Here is a 24,260-nt window from a genome sequence, read left to right on the forward strand (position 1 = left end):
ATCCTGGCTGGCAAGGCAAAACCACCCTCTCCTCCCTAGCCTCCAACTCTAGGTATCAAATGCTCATGAGCACGACAACTGCTGTAGCTCCTGAGACATTCCAGTGCTCAGAAACATAAACAGAATCCTCCAACCATGGAAAACACCCGATTCACCACATCTCGTCTTACCTAGATCTTTCCGTCTTTTAAGTTCATTAATGTTTACGTTAATGTCTTTCACTGCAGCAAAGGCATCCTCCAGTGCTCTGAAGTCTGGGTGGGAGGGAGGGGTGGAGTTCCGGAGTTCGCACAGTAATAGGGGGTACTTCATCACACGCTGAATTGGTTTGATCATTAAAGAGCCCACGTCCAGTAAGTTTGGCTTGCCTCTGCGATAGAGAGATATGATATCAGTTGTACACACATTTGTCTTATTAACTCCTTTTTATTTTTGTGGTTATTTTTATGATTGATTAATCCTAAAACTGTTTTTCACCTCTACCCCCTTCCATTTGGCTATGTTCAATTTCTAAACGAAAAGTGAGAGCAATGGATGACAGAAAGAAGCAAGGCTGAAAGGTCCTACTACTGAAGGAAATTTAAAAGAACACAAAGTGTATTTCTCCACCTGAAAGGGTGAAGATTTCCATCCATGTTCCACTTAGATTTTTAAAAATAGCAGCCTTTATAATAAGAGTGAGAAATAATTTCAGACTGCCAACCAAGAAAAATACATTTTCTTGATGGCATTTTTGTGAATATTAAGTGAGGAAAATAAAGTCATTATTTAAAAATATAAACAGATGATTTGTCCTCTTTCTTCTACCAAATTGAAAATCTGAATTTATAATGCTTCAGAGGTTCTACCATGGTTTCCAAAAGAGGTTTATAATACACGCAATAGTTCTCTAAATATTATTAATACCATCACTATCACTAATCATTGCTATCACACGATGACTTTCTGTGACTTTCCATGTGGAATAATTCTCAGCCAACAGATCTTCAAAAGTGAACGCTCACTCCTGATTCTTCTTTTAGGAGATTCTGAGATGGCACTAGATCCATTGCAACTGGCCAAGCAGCTCACAGTAAATGAAAAAGCTAAAAGCTTAGTCATGCCATTGTCCAAACCACTGTACTCATTTTTTTTTTTAGCCAGAAAACAGTAGTTTCTAAAAGCCTCTTTATGCAAAGAGGCAAATAAAGAGATACGGTACATGGAACATGGATGAAAATTGCGCTTTGAGTCCCTTCGAGTGGACAGATACACTCATGTGTTTTCCTTTAGGTTTTTATTTAGAAGATAGAAAATACAGACACTTTTCAAATCCCAATAGGTGGATTTTTCATTCTTCAATTATTATTTTGTAAGTACTAATATGGGTAGAAAACAGATCACATAATTGTAATAGTGAAATGGATCTAAAACCGTTGAACAAAATTAGAGAAGTTGCTTTCTTGGAAAAGATCTGAAGGCATTCTAGAGACCATCTATTTGAACTCTTCATTTGATAACTGAGAAACTAAGGAACTGTGACTATCACGTGTAAGCACACATGTGCAAACACACACACACACACACCACTCTGTCACATGTGCCCATTTAATTTTCATTATAGCACATATCACTATCTGAAATCATCTTGTATCTCTGTTTACCAGTTTATGTTCAATTTCTCTGTCACCAGTATATCTCTGGCATGACACATATTCTCTCAATGAATACTTGCAGATTGAAGTGATAGTCTTCTCAGATTTTCTGTAATGTGCTGTTATTTTACATTGAATTTTTTTTCAACAAAAAATGTACAATGGTCCTGAATAAATGAGGAATTTTATTTACATGCTGAGAAAATGATAATACCATAATAGTATAGACAAAGACTGAAGCAAACCAAAAGGCAACATTTTTAAATGGAAAGCCAAAATAAATATTAAAGGTTTACAAGGGAGTAAAGAGTTGCTTTAATACGATTTATCTTGTATTTCCTACCCATCTGCACCAAATCTGCTAAGGAGAGGAGGAAGGGAGGTAAGGAGACAGGGTGACAAGGAAGAAACGAGGGAGAGAGGGAGAGAGAGATGTCACTGGTTTCCGAGAGACTGGGTCAAGTGGATGGGGAAAAAATGTAAATCTATTATGAATACTAAAAAATAATGACTAAAACCATGTTTTCTAACTGATGGTGTATCAATAGCAGAACCTTTGAATATGAAGGACCACATCCTTATATATCTTAAACAGAAATTCTTCAACAATACAATAGTTTAGACTACCAGAATTTTAAGTAGAAAAAATTCCCTTAAAAAAACAAGTTAGGAATATGAAAAGTATTAACTTGACTAGAAGAAATCATATTACTCATATGAATATGATCAGAATTTCTTCTGAATTTTCTTTTGACTATCACCAAATATTAGTTTTTTTAATCGTCTAAGAATCACTGAAAAATATTATCAAAATGTTAATATAATCAAACCATTCAATTAAACAAAATTCAGTTTTAATGAGATATTTTATCAGTGTGGCCTATTATTATATACATATTTTTTATTTTTTATTACAAAAAAATAAACCCTCAGATTAAAGAATATACTTGTATCTTTGAGATGCTCTCCTTTCTTGCTTATCAAGATTTGTCAAAAAACCACCCTAGGCCCTTGAGTTGTGTCCAAATACTATCATTACTTCTTTTTGTATCACTGTTTGGCATCAAAGTTCTGTTCTCTCCCTTTTAGATTTTAAATGATAATAATAACAATTATAAATGATGACTGTTTCTCTTAAAGGCATCACAAATGCAAATATTAAAAAAGCTTTCTCAAAAATGAGAAATCTCCCAGACACCTTTGTCTTCATCTGGACTTTGGACAGTTGCCCAAGTCATGAACAACGATGTTCTGGCATCTGCATCACAAAGACAAACAATATAGTAGGAAAGATAGAGGCTGTGTTAACAGATAAGGCCACTCCAGGCATTCAGTGCCACAAAGCTCCCCTCATCTGATCTCTCCCAGTAAAACTGAGTTCTGACGATTGTGCAAGGCAGAGGAGCCTTCTGTGGGATATAACCCTGCTCAGCCAAGCAGCCAGTTATCACATGCCTCCCCCACAGAAAGTAACCAATATGTTATGCTGAACACTAAGGTAGTTATTAATTTGCAATTTTGTTTCCTCTGTCTTATCATGAATACTTTGGGAAGTATTTAGTACCAAAAGTAGTTACACTAATCTCATCACAAATTATTACTGGGATGTTACAAATTCAAGTAAACACAGCTGGCTTTGTTTTAGCAGCATCTAGTTTTGCTACAGAGTTTTACATCAAATACAAGGAAACAATTGCACAATGAAAATTAAAAAATGATATTGAAACAATACAAAAACTATGATGAAAACAGGAGAAGAAACAGATATTTAAGGCTGAGGTACATCTATGTTTCTTAAGTAGAGGGAGAAAATGAGAGAAAGAAAAACTAATGAAACTATTGATCATATTACTTTGAATTTCCTCTATTTTATGGACACAAGTATCCTAAATTCAATATATATATATTTTTTTGAGAAGCTACAAACTATCTATACTAATATACTAATTGAAATTTTTTCAATTTATTCTCCTTTTGAAACACCTGAAGTCAATTTCAGAGAAAACTGTATATTGCTACATAAATAATAAATAAAATTTGTCACAATTTAAAAATAGCTTTGAAAATAAATACAGAACTACCAACAAATTTTAAATGATTTAGAGGGGATGAATGAATGGTAATTTATATAGCACACCAGAAAGAGCCAGTAATATGGAGAAGCAATAATTTAATCACTCCTAGAAAAGTTCATTAACTAGAGTTCTTAAGAACTTATGGAAGTGAAGAGAGAGGAATATGGGGATTAGAATAAGGACGAGTTGAAAACCTGTTTAGGAAACAGCATAATTTTTAGGGATACAAATAAGGGAGATAATTTAATGGACTAAGAAAGAGCTCTTGGAAATTAAAATAGAAATAAAAACTCACAAGTGATGGAGAAAATGCTTAGGAATTTCCAGAGAGAAGAGCAAAACAAAGGGATTTTTTAAAAAGGAAGAAAAATATGAGAAAATTAGAGGACTGGTGTAGGAAGTTCAATATCAAAGTAAGAGTCCCAGAGAGAACAGAGTACATACAGGGAGGAAATGTTCAATGACATAATTCAAGAAAAGAAGATGAGTTAGCAGGTTGAAACAACTCTCTCAGTACACAGCACAATGGATGAAATAAACTCACACCTTGGAATTCATGAAGTTTCAGGTTACTGGGGACAAAGAGAAAAGCCTACAGTTCTTTAGAGAAACATATAAACTAAACAGGAACAAATAAATGATTAGGAATCAGAAAAACCTTTCAATTTCTTGTAGCAAAACTGAAAGCTAGAAATGACAAGGAATTATCTTTATATTCTGAAGATGAATGATTTTCAATTTACAATTCTATACCAAATCAAACAGTATATAAATCAAGTGTGAGGGTAAAATATATTTTGGATATAAAAGTTCTTAAAATTTTACTTTCCATGCATTCTTTGCTAAATAGAGGAAATTACTGAAGGATGCTCTCTACTAAAAATAGGAAAGACATAAAGAGAAACTTCAGATGATGGGAGGGGAGTTCCTAAAAGACAGTTATGCCCACTGTCACCAGTCCAAACACAACTGATCAGAAGGCTCTGGGAGAGGCTTTTTTGGGGGAGATGAAATTGATAGCATACAAAATTCATCTGGTTGTCTTGAAGATGACTGTGAGTTCAGCATTAATGCTTAGCACAAAGAAAACTAAGAGAAAAAAAAGACAATAGTTAACTCCCAGAAAAACAAGTAATCAGTTTATTCCAAGGTTTAGCTCTGAAAAGAAATTTACTCGGGTATAATCATTCAAATACTGATTATTGCTCTAGTCTAAATTACAGTGTAACTACATGGGGAGAATGGAGAGGAGGGAAGGGTGTGTGTGTGTGTGTGTGTGTGTGTGTGTGTGTGTTTGTGTGTGTGTGTGTGTGGTGGAGATCGGGTAGGGAAGAGAGATAAATTATTGTCTTCCATAGAGGAAAGTCAGTACATAATATCTAAAAAGGGAAAACCAAACATGTTTTTAGAGTCATGAAGATAAATGCCAAAATAGTCAACTAAAAGTTGTGAAAATGCTTGTGTTCTGGTGAGGACCATTGAGGGACAGGTAGAAGAGGGGACCACTATCTTAAATCCTGTAGAACTGTTTAGCTTTTTAAACCATGGGTAGATTTAATTTTAACAAAAGAGAAAGTTTTTAAAGAAGGGAACATGCAAGAATATTCAAGAAAATCCTGAAAGGGAAGAGTACTGGGCTGAGATTAGTTATACTTGATATTAAAATATAAAGCTAATGAAATGAAAGCAGTTTGGTATGGGTCCCTACATATAGGGACAAATGAGAAAACAAAATAGAAAATCAGGAAATAAACACAAGGGCAGGTATAGCTCAGTGGTAGAGTGCCTGCTTAGCATGCACAAAGTCCTGGGTTCAATCCCCAGTACCTCCATTAAAAATAAATAATGAATAAATAAATAATAAACCTAATCACCTCCCCCCCAAAAGAAAAAAATTAAAAAAAAATAAATAAAAATATGTGTGCAAATTAAGTACATGGTTAATATGACATTCAGACACAATGGGAAAAAATGAACTATTTAGTGTCAGTTAAAAAAAAAAAAACTTGGAGTTTCTAAGTGAGACACAAAATCCAAACGGTACAGGAGAAAAAAAGTGATAACTCTATTTTAAAATTTAGCTCTGTAAAACTGTACAGGTAAAAACAAAAACAGAAGCCACTGTATACTATGTTAAAAGTCAAAAGATAAGCTGGAAAGATTATTTACAGCACATAAGACAGAAAAAAAGGATAATACACTTGCTAATTCAAAAGTCCTTATCAATCTATTAGAAAAAAATAAACACCTCAATAAAAGTGAACAACCAATAAAAAAGATAAATCATTAGAGGTGAAATACTAATGATTGAACATACATGAAAATGCTCAAGATCATTTTTAATAAAAATTAAAACAGTATAATTCTATTTTTGGCCTATTACATTACCACAAATATTAATTTTATCTAGTGCTGGCAAGTAATAGATAAATGGACAACTCATATATGGTAGTGGGACTCTAAATTAGTTCAAATTTTTGGCAAAATCCCTCTGATCTAGCAATCCCACTTTTTAGAAATTCATTCTAAGAAAATGATCAAACTATACAAAGATTATGCATAAGGATGAACACATAAGTCAACTTTTGCAAGACAGACACAATTCAAGTCTCTGTAAGGGTTTGGTAAACTAAACTATGGTATACACATCAGGTAGAATATTATGCAGTCATAAAGCAATGTAGATTTATATTTACTGACATAGAAAGATGTCCATGATGCATTGATGAATGAGGTAGCAAGTTGACATACAGGAAATATATAGCAGTGTTATTTTAGTCAGTGTGTCTGTGTAGAGGAAAAATTGCAGGGAAGTGCGGGACTCATGCAACGTTAAAACAGTTCAGTCTGGAATGTGGCTACCAATTGTCTTTTCTGTCCTCATTTTGATTTTCTGTGTTTTGCAGTGTTTCTTCAATAATTTAAAAAATACGTGACTTAAGAGAAGAGAAAATAACTTACAATGTTTTGAAATTGATTGAAACCCTGAGATCTGCAGGTAAGAACAGCTAATCAGACAGAAAGCACATATAGAAAAGTATTTTAAAAAAGAAGATAAAACAGTGCATTTCTGGACATAGTTAAATTAGAATAGGTATATTTTTCTTGCTTTAGAAAATGGAACTCGTATCAGATGCTTTTGGTGGGAACTCTATGGTGGGAGATTCAATTATTCTTGTCACTTTAATACTGTCTTTAAATGCATAAGATTATAATTCAAAGTACAAATTTTAAGAAGTTAGAAATATCTTTGTCTCTGTATTTTTTCAAATGTAGATTATAAAAAACAAAGACAACTTTCAGCTTCCATGTGCAAGAGATTTTTTTCGAAGCCATTTTAAAACCCACATCTCTTGCAAATACTACTAAATATAAAATAGATAAACTAGTTTCTACTGTAGGGCACAGGGAACTATATTCAATATATTGTAATAACCTATAATAAAAAAGAATATGAAAAGGAATGTATGTATGTATATGTATACTGAAACATTATGCTGCACATCAGAAATGGACACAGCATTGTAAAACAACTATACTTCAATAAAAATAAAATAAAATAAAACCCACATCTCATAAGTGCACTGCTCTTGGCTGCAACATTCTTGGTCGTAGCTACAAAGGAGTCCAGCAGTCACAGAGCACTTGACATAGCCCTTTAGCCTTTCATGTAGCAGCATGTGTGCCTCCTGACCCGAATGAGAGAAACGGGAAAGGAAATAACTCATGGCAAACGCGGCTTTGATGTTCCTCCAAGCACACACTGTGATTGCTTTTCCTCCTTTGGAGTCTTGATGTATAGAATGGGCTGGAGGGGGCGCACACGCCTGCTAACTCCCACACAGCAGGCCTGCCGCCAATGCTAGTGCAATTTTAGCAGGTACTTCAATTACTGTTTAAGTGTTCTGTGTGTAGGAGCCTGTGCATGCTAACATATTAGACGAATCGTTCACTTGTCTCTCTCTCTCGGTCTTTGGTGACAAAAACCTAAGCTCTAGGAAAAGAAATCTAAACAGAACTTGTAGCATATGAAGTTTCTCTCCTATCACCCAGCCATGTGAATCTCTAGCCCCAGGTATAGGCCAGGGGCTCAGGCTTTACAGTGAGACCGCAACCCCCAGCTCTCCAAGCTCACCCACCGTCATGGAAGCCAGGAAGGCGCCGGTGTGTGAAAGGACCACTAGGCCCCCTCTGTCAGGCACCTCTTCAAATTCAAATGATCTTGAACAAACCTACTCACATCTGTTTATCCCACAGATATTTTTTTCCTTTTGGAAGGAAAGGCTTATAAAGTGAGACAACTGAGTGCTTGTTTGGTATGTCAGAAACTAACTTCTCAGCTTGGCTGAGGTGTTATACAGCCTTCGTCTGTAGGTCTTCTGTGTGATGCCTCATTCTTCCACTTCACTTCTGGAATTCTGTCTCTCCTCATGCTCTACACTGAAGCATGAATGACAGATATTTATAGCTTAAATTAATACAGTTTTTGTTTTGTAAATTTTGTTTCTTGATGTAATGTTTCAGGAGTTTAGAATACACACACACACACACACACACACACAGACACACACACACACACACACACACAGACTAGGGACTCAGGACCTTGGATAGTTGCTGACCATGCTAAGGCAAATATGTGCTTTTTAAAGTCCTAGTAAATTTGACTTCCTGTTTAAGTCAGTATCATCCTTTCAGTGTTAGTCAAGCTTTTCTTCTATAAAAATGGACATATTCCAAAGTGTATGAATGTGTCTAGCCTTTATAAAATAATTTCTATGTTGTCCTAGTGGCCAATTATTTCATCTTAATATTTCATTTGCATGCTATATATGTGGGTTTTTTTCTTCATAAATCATACAGGAGTCCAAATTTGAAGTAACCCAATATTTTACTCTAATGCATAGGAAATCTTTTCTTTTGTACATTAATCTGTGTAACCTTCAAAAACATTATGGTATTAATCTGAGACTTTTTAGACTAATGTTGTCCGTAGGAAGAAGTGTTTTTGGACACATTCAGATTCCTAAATATATGTGTGATGAGCAGTTCCCAAAGAGTTCCTGGCACCAGCAAACCTGTGATTTAAGTAAATTATACCCCAAGATTCTTCTAACAAGCTTAATAAGGTGCATGTAGTAATAATTTAATGTGTAAAATCATCTCAGACAAATTGGAAATAAATGCACCAATAATGTCTAGGGTAAATGTCTTTGAAACCTTATTTATTAAAAGGAATAAACATAAATGTAAAAACTAACATTCTAATTTGCACAGAAATATTCAACAGCTTTTCCTCATGATTTTTACATTTGATATTTATCATTAAAACAAAAATACTTACTCTTGCATGTATATTTTCCTGTAAGAGAAGAGAAAAATAAATAAATTCATGTAAATCCAGATATTTAAGGTAATAAATATACAAGCATGATGAAAGTTTTAAAATTTGATTGTGTAAAATAATGTAATAAGTCATTTCATGAATGTTTTATAGAATTGGTCTCATTCTTTTATAATTATGCCCCTAAAATTTTATTTTAGTATGTATCCACTGTATTTGTTTCACACTTTATATAAGATTAAAACCTATTGATTTGGTCATAATTTGTAAATTTTTATCATTTGAAAATGGATTTCAGTGTCAACTTTTGTTTACATTATAAGAAAGAATCTATTAAACATAGTGATCGGAGAAACTGAGATTACAAAATTACAAAGGAAAATGCAATTGACTTGCAGAAAACTATTATCAAGTGTTCTATAAGATCTCTGTATACAGTATTATGTAGATTATAAACAATTCACGCCTTCAATGAGATAATCCCCACAAAAACTTCGGCTGGGCACTGCTAGCTTTTGTGGCTTCCATTCTGTTCAAGCAAAACTAAAGTCCTTCCAAGGCAATGTGACCTGTGTCTCCTCCCACCTCCTCTCCACCACGTTTCCCAGGGGGTTCCCCTACCCCGCAACCCCCGCCCCATCTGTGGCCACCACAGGGGCCTCCTTCCTTTCTTCAAAGCCAGCAGGCAGGCTCCCCACTTGAGGATTTTGCACTTGCATGACTGCTCTTTCTCCAGAGATCTATGTAGCTTGCTCCTTATCTCTTTCAAGTCTTTGCTCAAATGCACCTTCCCAGTGAAACCTATCCTGTCCAACCTTTTAAACATCATACCCTGTCTCCCACTGTACTCTATCCTCATTCCCTGTGTATTTCTCTTTGTCCCTTTCTAATATACTATACATTTATTTGGTTTATTGTCTATCTGTCTGCTCCCCCCATTCCAACAAGGGCAAGGATTTATGTTTGCTTTGTTTTCTGCTGTAGCCCCAGCACCTGAAAAACTGCCCGGCACCTGGTAAGAGCACAAAACGTATTTGTCAAGTTAATTCATTTTAGCAATAAAAAAGTGGGAAACTTTCAAGTTAAATTTCAGGAATAAAGAGATGGAAATTTTTCTCTAAAAGCTTCCTATGGTTGTGGAGAAACAAAGTAATAATAACCTGTGTTGATAAGCTGATCACCATGACCTCTGATTTCCAATTTTTTAGAATACAATGAATGTTTTCAATATAAAAAAAAAATGCTATGGCCCTATCCAATACTGGTAGATGGTCTTCTCATATACAATGATAATGAAGAAATTCAATGATAACTACCTGTGCTGAAGTTCATAAATTTCACTGGGCTTAATCCATTAAAAAAAGTTCATCCAAGTACATGATACATGTAGAAAAAAAGGGTGTACATATATGTGAAACAATCATCCCTTCACTCTCCAGGCATAGTGTATGAATGAATTCCAGGACATCTTGAAATAACTAGATTTTGCTAAATCCAAGACCTCCCAGTTGGGACTCAAACAGAGGATTATAAATTTTTAATAATCAGCAGGTGCTACAATTTTAGACAAGTATTAACTGCTGTTGGAAGAACCCTTCTGCCTCCATGAAGGAAAGTGCTCCACCAGTACCCCCCACCCAGTGTTTCTTTCCATTCATTTCCTTTAAGCTCACACTCTTTCCCCAATTCCTATCCCCTTCTTTTCTCAGTATGCTCTGTGGATCATAGATCAGAAAGAAGATCTGGGAAAGAAGTTGAGTAAAAATAAGAATGCAATTTTCTATGGAAACAAGTAAGTGAAAAATGTGATCATTTGGGAACCAAAATACATACTTTGAAGTTGAAAGAAAAGATTGTTCCTTTAACTCCTGGAGAAGACATGGAAAATTTTTTCTCTTTCTATTTCATTTATTCCAACCAAATAAAACCTAAATATTATAAATTAAACACTGTTTAATGTAAGTATAACATTTTATGAAAAGAAACCTGAGAGATTTTCCAACAGGGAAAACTTGTTGGAATAGTGGCGCTACGTTATAACATCTCGTTATTTGCTCATCATTTCAAAAAATTTCCCTTTTAGGCTAAAACTTTCCAGAAGTTAACCCTAGCCAAGGACATTTTGGGAAGGAGTAAGTTAAACTGGGTCCCTTTACCCCTTCGTGGAGTAAAGTAACTTAATATATCCACCACCACACCTTACACTCCCATGGACTCATTATGTTTTGATTCACAGTTAACAAAAGTTTTTACGTGGCTAGTCCTTAAGGATTATTGTCTTTGTTCAAACATGATGCCCCATAACAAGAAACTGAAAGAATTTCCAAAAGTGATTTTAATTTTTACTTGGAACACTCCATTAGAATAATATTAAGAAATGCCAAATGTGATAACAAATTGAAATCTATTCCTTTAGATGCTGCATTTCATGAGCTTTTAGCTTCCTCCCTAAATGGCGAAGCTATCTCAGTATATGAGCAGCCAAAGTGCCCAGATGACTAGAAGTTAGAAGTTTTCCCCTAGAGGGGTGGCCTTGGATAGGAAGAAGGAAAATCATAGATAGAATTATAACAACTAGATATGAAGCTAGAAATGTGTCTTCCAGCTACCAAAGACCTTGGAAAAGCCCCTTCATTCTTTTTCTATTAAAAAATAAACAGATCTCTAGGGCCTCTGAAAGGCATGGGGAATTTGGTGTTATTTTTAACTAAAAAAACAAAAAAAAGGAGGCTGCAGACAGGCTATTCTAATTTTAGCTACACTTGCATTTATAGCCTATTTTTCACTTTCCTCATACAGATCAGAATCCTTAAAAAACCCCAAAGAGGCTAAGTGATTAAGTCTTTAGCAAATAACTTCCATAAATTTGGAAACTGTATTAAATCAGTATTTTGTGCAATCTAATGGGTCACTAATGCTACTCTGTAAATGTCCCTTGTTGAATAAATAAAAAACGTGGATTTCCAATTTACAGGATATAGATGCTGATGTGGTATTGTGCTTCTAGACAGTTTTAATCTTTTCTTTCTTAGCGTCTCCAAACCCTGAAATTACTGCTTAGATTGGATCTACAGTCATGAAAACAGCCTCCGTGCTTCGAGAAAGCTGCAAGTGGGTACTGTGGGTGTGGTTTCTCCTTCTAAAGTAGTGCTTAACTTAGGTGTGTTTCCACGGCCACCTGAGGGTGCTTGTTAAAGTGCAGATTCACGGACTGGACCTCCAGCAATCCTGATTTTTTTGGTCTGGAACAGGGCACAGGAATCTGCACTTTTAATACAAATCCCTGGTGGCTCCAACACAGGGGAACTTGCGCACCAAGAAACACTGCCCTGACGTTTCAGAGGGCTTCGAAATTATTTTCTGGATACAAATATTATTTTCTCTTTTGAAAGATAATGGGCTTCAAAGAATAGCCAAAGGTTATGAGCTCAAGTTTATTACAGAACCAGGAAATCTCTCTACCATCCTTTTGGAAATTAGTTTTGAACCTGACCGTGACAACTTCTGGTGTGTTATTTAAATTAACTCTTGTGTTATTATTAAGCTTTCCAGACGGTTTTGTTTATCTACCAACTAGAAGATATGTTCCCAGGAGGCAAGAACTATGGCTCTGTGTGTGTGTGTGTGTGTGTATGTATATATATATATATATGTGTATGTGTATATATATATATGTATGTATATATATATGTGTGTGTATATATATAATATTTTCAACATTATCTGTCTACTTTTAATAAATATTTATTAGACCCTCAATAAACATATTTTCATTTTGGTTAAAGCAATCTATGTTGCTTTAAAGTCTGCCTTAACTTCAGAGGCGTGAAGCCGCCTCTCTCATGGCTATTGCTTCAAATCCAGTTGTTCCAGGATTCCCCAGCAGGGTGGAAGATGGAGGCCACACCTAATATTCATCAGAAATTGGCCACTGTGCACTTGGGCTCTGTTATTTAGCCACAAGGAAAAGGCAGAGCCCCAGTAATAGCTTTGACTGATTACCTGGCAAGGGAAACCAAGCCCTTGGGGTGTCCAGACTCTCTTTGGCCTATAAACCTGTTTGAAAACCTGTTTCTCAGAATTTAAAGCTTAGCTCAATTGAGGTCAGTATTATAGTAATGTCAATAATTCTACTGCTCTCAGCTTTCAGGCAGACTGGTACAATTCATCATTAACTTTATTTTCACGGAAAGGCAACTTTTGGGGAAAATAGCTCTAACTTAAGCTATTTTATTTTGATTTTCTTCCCCTTAAGAAATAGTTCTGCCAATATTACTTCCTTTGGATTTGGTGCTTTCCAGACCTTAGCACCTACCAATGCCTGAAATTATTCCCTAAAATCAGAATGCTGCAGAATATACAAGATCTGGGGCCTCCCCAGGGCAATAACTTAAGGCTTTTAGAAAAGAACAAATAAGCCATTGGGTCTGAAAGTAATTTTCAGTAATTGGGACTTCATGAAGTCTCAAAATTACCTCTGCCTTTAGCTGCTTTTTAGGGGGTATGATACTGAGCTGTACTGTCTGATGGAATATTCTGGCACTTAATTTCTTTCTCTTAGAAGTCAAAAGCTTAATAAATAATAAACTATTGTTCAACTCCCTCTGAACAGACAGCTCTACTTCTGGTTAGTTATCAGAAGCACATGCCAAAATAAATTAACTACATTCTCTCGTGTTATGGATGTCCAGTCCTGGGATTGGAGTTGGAGTGATGATACAAGGTGCTACTTGTTCGCTTGCTGTAAGATTTCTCTCTTTATTTCTAGAAACTTAAGAAGGAAAATGGCTCAAGATAGACATTTATTGGATTAGATCTTGCCACTACTTTAAGGTAAGAAAGGTGTTCATGTGCACCCAGGGTAATACCATTATTTCTCCCCGGGAAAAAAGTACTTGTAAATTTAAAAGATGTTGCTTCTAATGTATGAATTTATTCAGATGGATGCAACTTCATACTTTAAGGTTTGTCTAAATTGATTTGCTAACACTGAACTAAACTAGAGAGAATAGAGAAATTGTGAGCTGGAACTAGTGATCACATACTCTTTGAAAATTACCTGATCATATTGAGCTACTTGTGGACAGGGCCTAAATTTTTTTATTTTTGTATTTTCAGGACCCAGAACTATGCTTGGTACAGCACAAGTAACAAATAAACACTTGCGATGATTTAGGAATTTGAATATTGTTATTTTTCCACAGCATGAAAACGGTTAAAGAACTGCAATAACTTAATGACCAGTAGAGGGCAATAAAGTTAACTTTAAGAAATTTATGGGGCCCAGTTTAAACCCACTTTCAGTCTCAGTTCTAGGCCTGGAGAGGCTTTCTCCAGAATAGTGTCATTTAGTCTCCTGATTTCACTTTAATCCGGTTGTCCCACATTAAGACCCCCTTTTTGCCTCCCTACAATAGAGTGTCTAAAGGGGGAGGAGCAGACGGGTGGGTGTGCATTGATTTATACACCACGGCTCTCTCTGTTTGGTTAATTCTTAGCCTAATCAAGACAATTTGACAATGGATCATCCTTAGAGATGAAAAAAACCACAAAATGAGTAAGATGTAGAGTAGGGCAAAAATTGTATCTTTCAGCTTCATGTGGTAGAAAACTATGTATATACAGTAAGATACCAATTCCATTTCAAGGAATCAACCCAAACATGTTCATATTTACACATATAAATAAGACCAGAAAAAATGAAAACTGATTTTTAATCCATGATTAGCAAGGAATTAACATGTGGAATAGCAAGAGTTTTTATTTATTTCCTGCTTCCTTATATTTTTTCAGATTTTTATAGTGAATAGATATTACTCCCAGATAAAAAGATGTATATTAGCAGCTCCCACTAACTTAGGGATTGGGAAGGAAGGCATGAGTGACTTTCCTGAATCTAACTTTAACAGGGCCTAGCCTGTCTTTGCCAATCTCCCCTCCTTCCCCAGAGTGAATGAATGTAGGGGACAGCAAGGGCCATTCAGAGGGTCACAGGACATCCCACTAACTGTGTTATTCCACATGCTCCCATGACCATGGTGACACACACTGTCTCACACATTCCTTGACCTAGGTGGGAGCAGCAAATTACAACAGCTTTAAGAGGGGCTTTTCTTCCCCACTTCCTTTTTTGATACTGCATTTTTCTATCTCTACAGAGCCCTGTATCTTATCCTGTGTTATTTTTAGTCATCCTTGCAGGGGGGAAAAATGTCAATCAGGGTTTCTGGCATGTCAGCTTTTCATGAAGAGAACACAAAGTAGAGCTCCCAGCAAGCCTCATAAAACACAGGATTTATATGAGAACTTTCATCTACATCCAGTTAAAATGTTCCCTGCTAGGCAACTGTGAGTGCCTGGAAATCATCATTTGAAAAGATCTTACTTTAAGGACTGGATACAGAGGCTCAAATGTTGCTTCAGCTCCTCTTCTTTTTCGTAGGATTCTAGTACACTGTGTGCTTCATCATGGTGATAGCAGTAGATTTTATAAATATCTTCCAGCGGCCCTTTAATCTGCAAGAATACTTCTCCTGATAAATGCAAAACAAAGGCAAAATGACATCGAATCAAACCAAACTGGCACTTCACGTATTTATTTTTCAACAACACTGACCAGTGTTATTAAGTTGGATGGGCTCCATTTTTTTGCACTGGCTATGGGGGGTAGGGGTGGACGACATCAAGTGATCTTCTTTCCTCCCTTTTCTTTCTTTTTTTCTCTCCTCCATCCATCTTCCCTTCTCCCTTTTTCATCCCTTCCCTCCTTTCTTCTATAAAACAAAGCATAAAGAGCTGCATGCTGATGGGCAGCAAAAGAAAGCTGGTTTTCTCAGATGATGCACTTGGCTAATATGGATGATCCCGGTGAAAATAAAGGAAAACAATGAGCATCATTCAGCTCCCAGTTCTGCAAGGGTTAAGTTGTCATCCACTGCAATTGCTCACCCTGAGAGGAATTAGGGATGAGAAACAAGATGAGTCACTCCGTGCTTTGGATAAACAGGCCTTTAGATAGTTGGGTTTATATCTCAGGAAACATTTCAGTGACCCCCCCCCCCCCAGATTCTTGCATCTTCCCATACATAGAAAAGCACCAGAAACATTAACTTTAAATATCTGTTCTTTGTGATTAGCAGTAACCTTTTACCAAGACATATGTTTGAATGCATGTATTTCCTAGCCCAAAAAACCATGTACAAACTGACATCGCCTCCACCTCTTTTGGAACAGTTCCCTCAGAGCCACTGAACTTCTGTCTCCTGGACTACAGTCCTCAGTAAGCCCCTGAAAAAAACTTATACTCACAACTCTTACTTTGTGCATTTTTCTTTGACACCTGTTAAAGCTGTACTTTAGAACCAGACTATATGGATTCGGGTCAGAGTGTGCTACAGACTTGGGGAGGTTATGACTTGGACAAGTTATTTTTACTCTCTGAACCTGTTTCCTCATCTAGAAAATGGGGGCAATAATAGATCCAATTTCATCGGGTCATTATAAAATTAAAGAGATAGTGTATGTAAAGTTCAGATTACAGTACATACATAGTAAACGCTCAAAATGGAGCAGTTATTGTCAATTTGTTAGAGGCACGGAGAGTGAAATTTCAGGTTCTAGGTAAATTATTTTTTGCTATTTTCTTTACTAACATGTCTTGAGTTTATCTGAAAGGCAAGCAGTGGAGTTGAAGGAAATAAAATATTCCCTTTTATGTGATAATAGAATTGGCCATTATTCCTGTAAAACTCAATTGGGTAATACTATGAACCAGTGTTCTGACTGTTCATAAAGCAATGTGGGCTAATTACATCCGAGTATTTAAGGAATCCTTTTTGCTATGTGATAACATTGGGTCTATAACTGATGGCTAAAGGAGATACTGGAAAACAGTTTGATTTAATCACTACTTTATCACTTAAAAGTGCATCTACTACCCAACCCAGCACTGTGTTAGGATGACTTGGGAGGCACAGAAGACACATGTGATAGATCTGTGCTCAGAAACATTGCCAGTTTGGGATTGATGATGATTTGGGACTGAAGTGATTGGGAGTGTTACGGACCTACTAATCTGGGTCTGTTATAGTAACAAGAATAAATCATCCTTCCTACAGAAATATTTTTGACATGTTCTGCCTATATTCACTGCTTAACTCTACACTTAAGAGGAGATAAGGTTATTTATCCATATTGAATGAGGATGGACAAATCTGGGTTCAAAACAAGTAAATTATTTTTCCAAAGCCCGGTCAGGAGATGGAAAGCCATGGTTAGAGGCCTATTCTCTTCATTTTCCTGTTAGATTTCAGCCCTTCACACATCAGAGTTTTGCCAGATGCTGAACGCAGTGAGGCAGTTCGCAGGAGCACTGAACTCGGAATCAGAAGTTACTGCCATTTAGGATTTGTGTGGTGACTTTGGGAATGACTTAAAAAAAAAAATCTCATTTGTAAAATGGAAATGATAGTTATGCTCAAGATGAATTTGAGAATTTAGTAAGATGGGGATGTAAAACCACCTGGCACTGACTAGTTGCTCAGTAAATGTCACTTGCTTCCTAAGGCTGCTCTGCCATCTAGAATTAAAACACTAGTACTTTTAAAGTATTGTGTTTTTTCTAATTTACATCCAGTCAGTAAAAGATATTTCTTTCTCTTTCCTTTATGGAATTTCCCTGTGATTAAAGTTTGACTCTGCATGTGTGTGTGTGTGTGTGTGTGTGTATGTGTTGCTTGGTTTTTTTGTTTTAGTGCTTTTTTGAAGTTGTAAGGAAACCCAGGGCCAGTGTGCATTTTTGGAATTGAAGGGATGAGGGATTCTTGTTTTGTTCCTTGGATTTTACTGAATTGATCCATCTACCAGCACAGGTCATATAGATATGCTCTTTGTGAAAGTCACACAAGTAGTAAGAAAGAGAGCAGTTATAAGAGGAGAAAATAAAGTAGGACAGTGACTAAATTTAGGATTGGGCATAAGATGAGGAAAGTCTCCTAGTAACAGAGGCAGGTAGCAAATGGGAGGGCTTTGGCTGGACGAGGGAATTAAGACCCAGAAGCGGGAGTGAGCGCCTGGCTCAGATAAGCCCAGCATTAAGTCAGGAAGAGAGGATCTGAATACACACAGCCCAACACAAGATGAAACTGTAAATATGTATGTTCACTACAAAGCAGCTTAGAGTAGAGACAAAGGAAGAAAGAGGTCTGGACAACCTCATAAATCCACAATAGGATCAAGTCAGAAGGTCAAAACACAGAGGACAAACACATTTATTTCACGCACAATGAAACCATTAATTGTAAATTCCCCTGTATTTTCTTTAACAGAAGTGGTCTAGTTTGAAAGAATTTATAGCTCTTTTCTGAACAGCAGAGTTGAATTTTGTACTCTTTTCCAAGGAAAATTCTGTTGGGCCTCTAATAACAATGATTAAAGTGAAAAGATATTTAAGCACTTTAATTGAAAGTCATTTATTCACCCAGAGGCCAAGTACAATACTGGTGGGCAGAATATTTGATTCCCCTCCCAGCCCTACCAATGTATTCTGCTTCATAATAGTACAGATGAAGCGATGTGTCTTGCAGCAAAAAAAATGATTCTGTTTCCACGGTAACGTAAGTCTCAGCTGCGTTTCCTCAGTGGTGAAGGACAACTGCTCTGTCTACCACGTGTGGGTCTGAAGGGATGATTAGGAGTGGAGGAGGAGTGAGCCAAGACCAGCGAAGGTAATTTCCCCTCTGGCTGCCTGTCACAGAAGCACCAGAATCCTGTGAAATAAATACAACCATTGTGTGCTCCTTTTTAAAAATTCTACACCCCAACTTTCTGAATTGGCTTCCCCCCAAAATAATTGCCATGGAAGAGCAGGGGGAAAAATTCACCTTTTAAAATGCTTGAGGGGAGGGCATAGCTCAGTAGTAAAGCACATGCTTAGCATGCACAAGGTCCTGGGTTCAATCCCCAGTACCTCAATTAAAAATAATAATAAAATTTAGAAAATTGTTAAGTGGGGGAAGGGCATATAGCTCAGTGGTAGAGCACATGCAAGGTCCTGGGTTCATCATGCACAAGGTCCTAGGTTCAATCCCCAGTACCTCAATTAAAAAAAAATAATAAAATTTTAAAACAGGTGGAGGATATAGCTTAGTGGTAGAGCATGTGCTTAGTGTGCATAAAGTCCCAGGGTCAATCCCCAGTGCCTCCATTTAAATAAATAAATAAATAAACCTGATTAACTCCCCCACAAACAACAAATAAACAAAATGCCCTTAGTCATCTCCTTGAAAAACAACCCCCAAGCACACTGAACATATTTCATGTCCCAGCATCATTTCTTCTGTGCTGTGCATGGCTCCCCCCCTTCACTAATGTAAATGTACTCATGCTCCTTTTCTTGGCCCAGCTCTTCTTTACTTCCAGACCCTCACGCCCATCCCCAAGCTGTACCACACCAAATGAGAGGCCTTGATTATTTTGAGCCCCCTGCAAGATGAACTTCCCCTGCAGGTAAGTAAACCAGGGTGAGATCAATGACATTCAAGAGATCTCCATGTCCTAGGCCCTGTTCAGGAAAATGGCATGAAAGGGAATGAAGTAGTTCATAGTCTGTGTTTACTTCATCCTTATTTGGCAACAATTTAATAAATGACTATTATGCACCATGTACTTTAGTAGGTACTGCAGATACAAAGAAGTGACACTTCCCTCCAGGGACTTATGATGGCCAGGAGGGGAGAGGGAAAACCCCCATGTAGCATACCATGTGATAAGAATGGTAATAGCTATAAAACACAGTGGTGACCTATTCAGCTCTTGAGAAACTGAGCTATTTCCATAATAGTCTGCCCTTGAAATAGGAGCTAGGAGTGAGTGAAAAGACACAGAGATGCACTGAGGGAATAGGTTCTGCTCAGAAACTGCAAGTGGTCTCATGTGGCTGGATGGTGCCATGCTTGTGGGAGGCTTCGGAAGAGACTATTTTGCTAGGTAGAGGCCAGACCGTGAAAGACCGTACGTAACATTAAGGAGTTGGAACTTTAGTCTGAAGGTGATTGAGAAGCACCGATGGATTTTAGGCAGCAGACTAAGGTGATTAGATTGTGTTTCAGAAACTTTACTCTGGGAGTTAGTCATATGAAGAATGGAATTTGGGGGAGGATAGAATGCTCTCAAGGGGAGAGCCGGCAAGCTCCGGTGAGCAGCCGCACTGAGTTTCTTTGGTAAGTTGGTTACCTAGGGTATAAAATGGATGGGCAGAATATTCATTGGGGAAGGGTGGGTTTCGGATCATATTCCCTGATTTTCATTTCAGCTTCACCTTCCAGAGGGAAGAAGGGATTTTTGTCCCTATTTAGTCTTAATTGGAAGTCTCAAGGTTAATTTCAGTGTAATGTGGGCACAATGAGCAAAAGATTACATTGGGACACTGGAGATTCTTGCCTTTTCCCACCTTTCTTTGTCATCCCAAAATATGTGATTTCTTATCATTCCAGAGATTCCTGCTTTTCTCCGTCTACACAAGGACCCCCATTGGTCACAAGATGCATGCTGTTTGGCCTGTGCCCCACTTTCTCTGCTCGTATCTAGTTATCTGCCTGCTCTAACAATAACAGAAGAGTTGTTTGAAGAATATGTAAAGTATTTATATCAGTAAGTGGCTTGTGCAAATACTCACTAGATGGTAGTTATAACCACTACAGCAAAAGCAGGGAGGGTGGAGAACAGAGGGTGAAAAAAAGGACATTGAACGTATGTGAGAGATGAAGGGAGTAATTCCAGGCATAGCTCAGGAATCTAGTTTCAGTAAATATGTGGCTGGATAGTGGTGACAAAATAAGGAGAGCGTTTTGATGGGAAGACAACCAGTTTAGTTTTAGATGTACTGAGTCTGAGTCACCATAGTATATTCAGGTAGAGAACGCCTTATGGAATTGGGTGTATGAGCCTGGGGTTCAGGGAAAAAACATCTAAGAAGGAGATGTAGGTATGTAAAACTTGAGTGGTAGAAACCATGAATCTGATATGGTCATTCAATAAGGTCCACAGAGTGAGAAGTGAAGAGAGCATGAGGACCAAATGCTAGGGAGCCTGGAAGAAAAAGAGTCTGTAGAAAAGTTTGAGAAGTTACAGCCAGAGAGAAAGGAGCAAAACTGGAAGGGGTGTCAGCAAAGCCAAGGATAAAATAGTGACAAATACTGCAAAGAGACTGAGTAAGTTTGTGGGGGACAGAGCCTCCTATTGTCCCCCAATATTAGTACTCCCCCTTTTCTATAACAGTGAAGTTTTGGCTGCCCCAAAGAAAAACTACGTCTCCCAGCCTCCCTTGCAGTAGGTGTGGCCATATGATGGAAGTCTGCCAGTGGGATGTAGGTAGAAGTGCTCTGTGATGATACCCAGTAACTTTTCTTTAAGAGGTACCTGGCTCATCCTTTACCCTTCTTCTCTGTTCTTTTGTTCATTCTGCTACCTGGAACTTGGATGCTACCTTGTCCATGAAGATAAGAGTGAGTGGAGCTGTGAGCTGGCAGAAGCTTTATCCCAGAGAACTTAGTGGAGCAGAGCTGCCATTCAGGTCTCAGATACATGCCTTTAGAGTTTTACACAGTAGGGAAATGAACGTCTATCTTATTTAAAAGTAGTAAAGTTTTTTTTTTGTTTCCCATTTCTCCCAGCTGAACTTACTTCTGATCAATATGCTGTTTTTTTTCTTTTCCCTTAGGAAAATATTTTGGGGGAAACCATGACTAGCTGAAGGCCCCCCCTCTTTACTACCCATAAAATTTGACTCAAAAATTCTATGAAAATATTACATGAACTGTTACTTATGAAGAGTATTCTGAACTGAATGTTTGTTTCCCCATAAAATTCATATGTTGAAGCCTTAACCCCAAAGATGATGGTATTTGGAAGTAGAGACTTTGGGAGGTAATTAGTGTTAGAAGAAGTCATGAGGGAGGAGTCCCTGTGATGAGATTAGTGCCCTGAGAGGAGGAGCGTTAGAGGAAGCTTTCTCTGTCTGCCATGTGAGGATACAGTGAGAAAGCAATCTGGCAGGAGAGCTCTCACTAGGGGAAAAAATCTGCCTTGATCTTGGACTTCCCAGCCTCCAGATCTGTGAAAATAAATGTCTGTTGCTTGGACCACCCAGCCTAGGGTAATTTTTTATGGCAGCTTGAGCTAAGACAAAGTATTTAAAATAAGAAGGTACTTGTATTAGCAAGGAAAAGAATGTAACAAGTTCAACTCTAGAAACCAACTACAATGATTTAGAAGAGAATTTTAGTTAAAATCTTAAGCAGTCAAAAGGTACAGACTTCCAGTTAAAAAATAAATAAGCACTAGGGATGTAATGTACAACTTGATAAATATAATTAACACTGCTGTATGTCATATATGAAAACTGTTAAGAGAGAAAATCCTAATAGTTCTCATCACAAGGAAAATATTTTCCTATGTCTTTAATTTTATTTTTATATGAGATGATGGATGTTCACTAAACTTATTGTGACAATCACTTCACAATATATGTAAGTCAAATCATTATGCTGTACACCTTAAACTTATACCCTGCTGTCTGTCAATTAAATCTCAGTAAAACAGGAAGAAAAAAAATCTTAAGCATAAATTATGGGTTGAAGATATATCCCAAAAGAAAGTTCTGTAGTTCTAAGTAAAACCCGATTGTCAAGACACAGTATTCAGATCACAGAGAAGGGGGAGGGATGGCTCCGAAGACAGAGCGTAGATAAGACCCCCTCCGTGGAAAGAAGGTCTGAGACCTGGGTGAGAAATGACAGACCGCTGGCTGTTATCTCCCTGAGTAAGTAAATATTCCGTCCCCAAATGAAAGAGCTTTCCTGGCAGTTTTCACCCAAAGTGAGAGGAGAGCTCCCCACACAGTCTGCTTATCTCTCTTGGATAGGAACCCAGTCACTGGGACCAAACAAGGCAGCAGCCAAAATACCAGGTCACGTGTACATTTTCTGCCTTTCATTCTTAGCCTCCTTCTGTTCTCCAGGGGAGGGGAAAATGAGGAGGGAAGTGAGAAGGAAGAGGTTGCTTCTTCCAAAAGCCACTGTCCTTTGCCTTTAGTCTCACTGAGTTCCTACCTCGCCTGGAAATAACACAGACTCCTACGGGATACTCAAGGGACCTCGGTCAGGGTTATAAAATTCAAACCAAATCCAGGTGCCAGGTGGAACATGCAGCCACAGGATTAAAACAAGCATATCCCCTGAGTATCAAGTCTATTTAAGATATTTGAAGAAAGAACATTATTTTCACGTGAAAGAATAGAATGGCGAATTTACATGAATTCTTAAGATAAAAAGAAACTCCAAATTATTTCATGCCTGTGGCTTCGGGTCAGAAGTCCACATTCCCTGGGGCTCACTATATTTCTCTTCTGACGTCAGGAATCTTTCAGTGAAAAATTTTCAGAAGCACTACAGTAAGATAAATTCAGAAAAATGCGTTCATTGGATCTGACAATTCTGAGGTCTCTGGTGACAGGGGAAGAGCAATTTCAGAGAATTGGTTTTAGGAGGGGATGCGGTGAGGCAGTGAGGGTAGTTGGGCCATAAAAAGAAGAAAGAGATGGTATAAGAGCCAGGGTGGGCTGTGGGGTCCTGCCCCATGACCACCGCTGTGCTCAGTGCCAGGCAGGACAGTGCCGCAATTGTGGTGGGGTCTCTCGAAGGAGAGGCCATTCCATCGCCGGGGCAGCACGCACCCAGCACACTGGGAGTGGGAGGGGGCCCGGAGCTGGGCAGAGACTGGCGAGCATTAGTGGGCCGTAGAGATGGACAGTGTACAACACGTAATAAGACCTGTGTTAGGAGCACCTGGGGTCTCCTTCTGACTGTATCCAGAATTAGCGATGCTGTTTTGAGCAAATCAGGTTCTTACCATTTTTTGTCTGCACAACAAGGTTTTTGGATTGAATGCTCATCAATTATTAGTCCAGCCCTAACGTTCAAGAATAAAGCTATTTATTTATTTGATGATAACTCATGGTCTCTTCCCAAACCTTTTTGACTTCCTGGCTACTTTAACTCCAGGTGGAAATCTTTATAACAACTGGCACATTAAGAAAACATTGGTTCTCTGAGAGCTGAAAGTTAAAATGTTTCTGCTGGCTCAGTTAGAAAAAGGTACCATAACATTTCCCTTCTCAAGGTGGGTAACACTGAGGGCCCTGTTCTTAGA

At 37.6% G+C, this 24,260-nt stretch overlaps 2 protein-coding genes across 14 annotated transcripts in view; one reads left to right on the forward strand and one right to left on the reverse strand.

Annotated features, from left to right (window-relative positions):
• INTS12 (integrator complex subunit 12) overlaps positions 1-24,260 on the forward strand; it is a 109,702-nt gene that overhangs the window by 57,757 nt on the left and 27,685 nt on the right. For 3 of the 13 annotated variants that reach the window (XM_074342866.1, XM_074342875.1, XM_074342855.1), the window contains 7 exons: positions 6,616-6,707; positions 10,763-10,845; positions 12,086-12,164; positions 13,822-13,886; positions 18,638-19,559; positions 20,546-20,702; positions 21,551-24,205. The gene's annotated coding sequence lies outside the window, so the exon portion shown is untranslated. The remainder of the gene's footprint in view (positions 1-6,615; positions 6,708-10,762; positions 10,846-12,085; positions 12,165-13,821; positions 13,887-18,637; positions 19,560-20,545; positions 20,703-21,550; positions 24,206-24,260) is intronic. The other 10 variants (XM_074342825.1, XM_074342833.1, XM_074342840.1 and 7 more) reach the window with 10 other exon arrangements.
• The window catches only part of ARHGEF38 (Rho guanine nucleotide exchange factor 38), a 112,958-nt gene that overhangs the window by 29,888 nt on the left and 58,810 nt on the right, over positions 1-24,260 (reverse strand). The window contains exons 4-6 of the mRNA XM_010953627.3: positions 15,439-15,586; positions 9,054-9,071; positions 171-370 (exon numbers count right to left, since the gene is read on the reverse strand). Coding sequence (XP_010951929.2) covers positions 171-370; positions 9,054-9,071; positions 15,439-15,586 — 366 coding nt within the window. The remainder of the gene's footprint in view (positions 1-170; positions 371-9,053; positions 9,072-15,438; positions 15,587-24,260) is intronic.

The sequence above is a fragment of the Camelus bactrianus genome, chromosome 2, assembly GCF_048773025.1.
Source record: "Camelus bactrianus isolate YW-2024 breed Bactrian camel chromosome 2, ASM4877302v1, whole genome shotgun sequence".
NCBI classification, from domain to species: Eukaryota; Metazoa; Chordata; class Mammalia; order Artiodactyla; family Camelidae; genus Camelus; species Camelus bactrianus.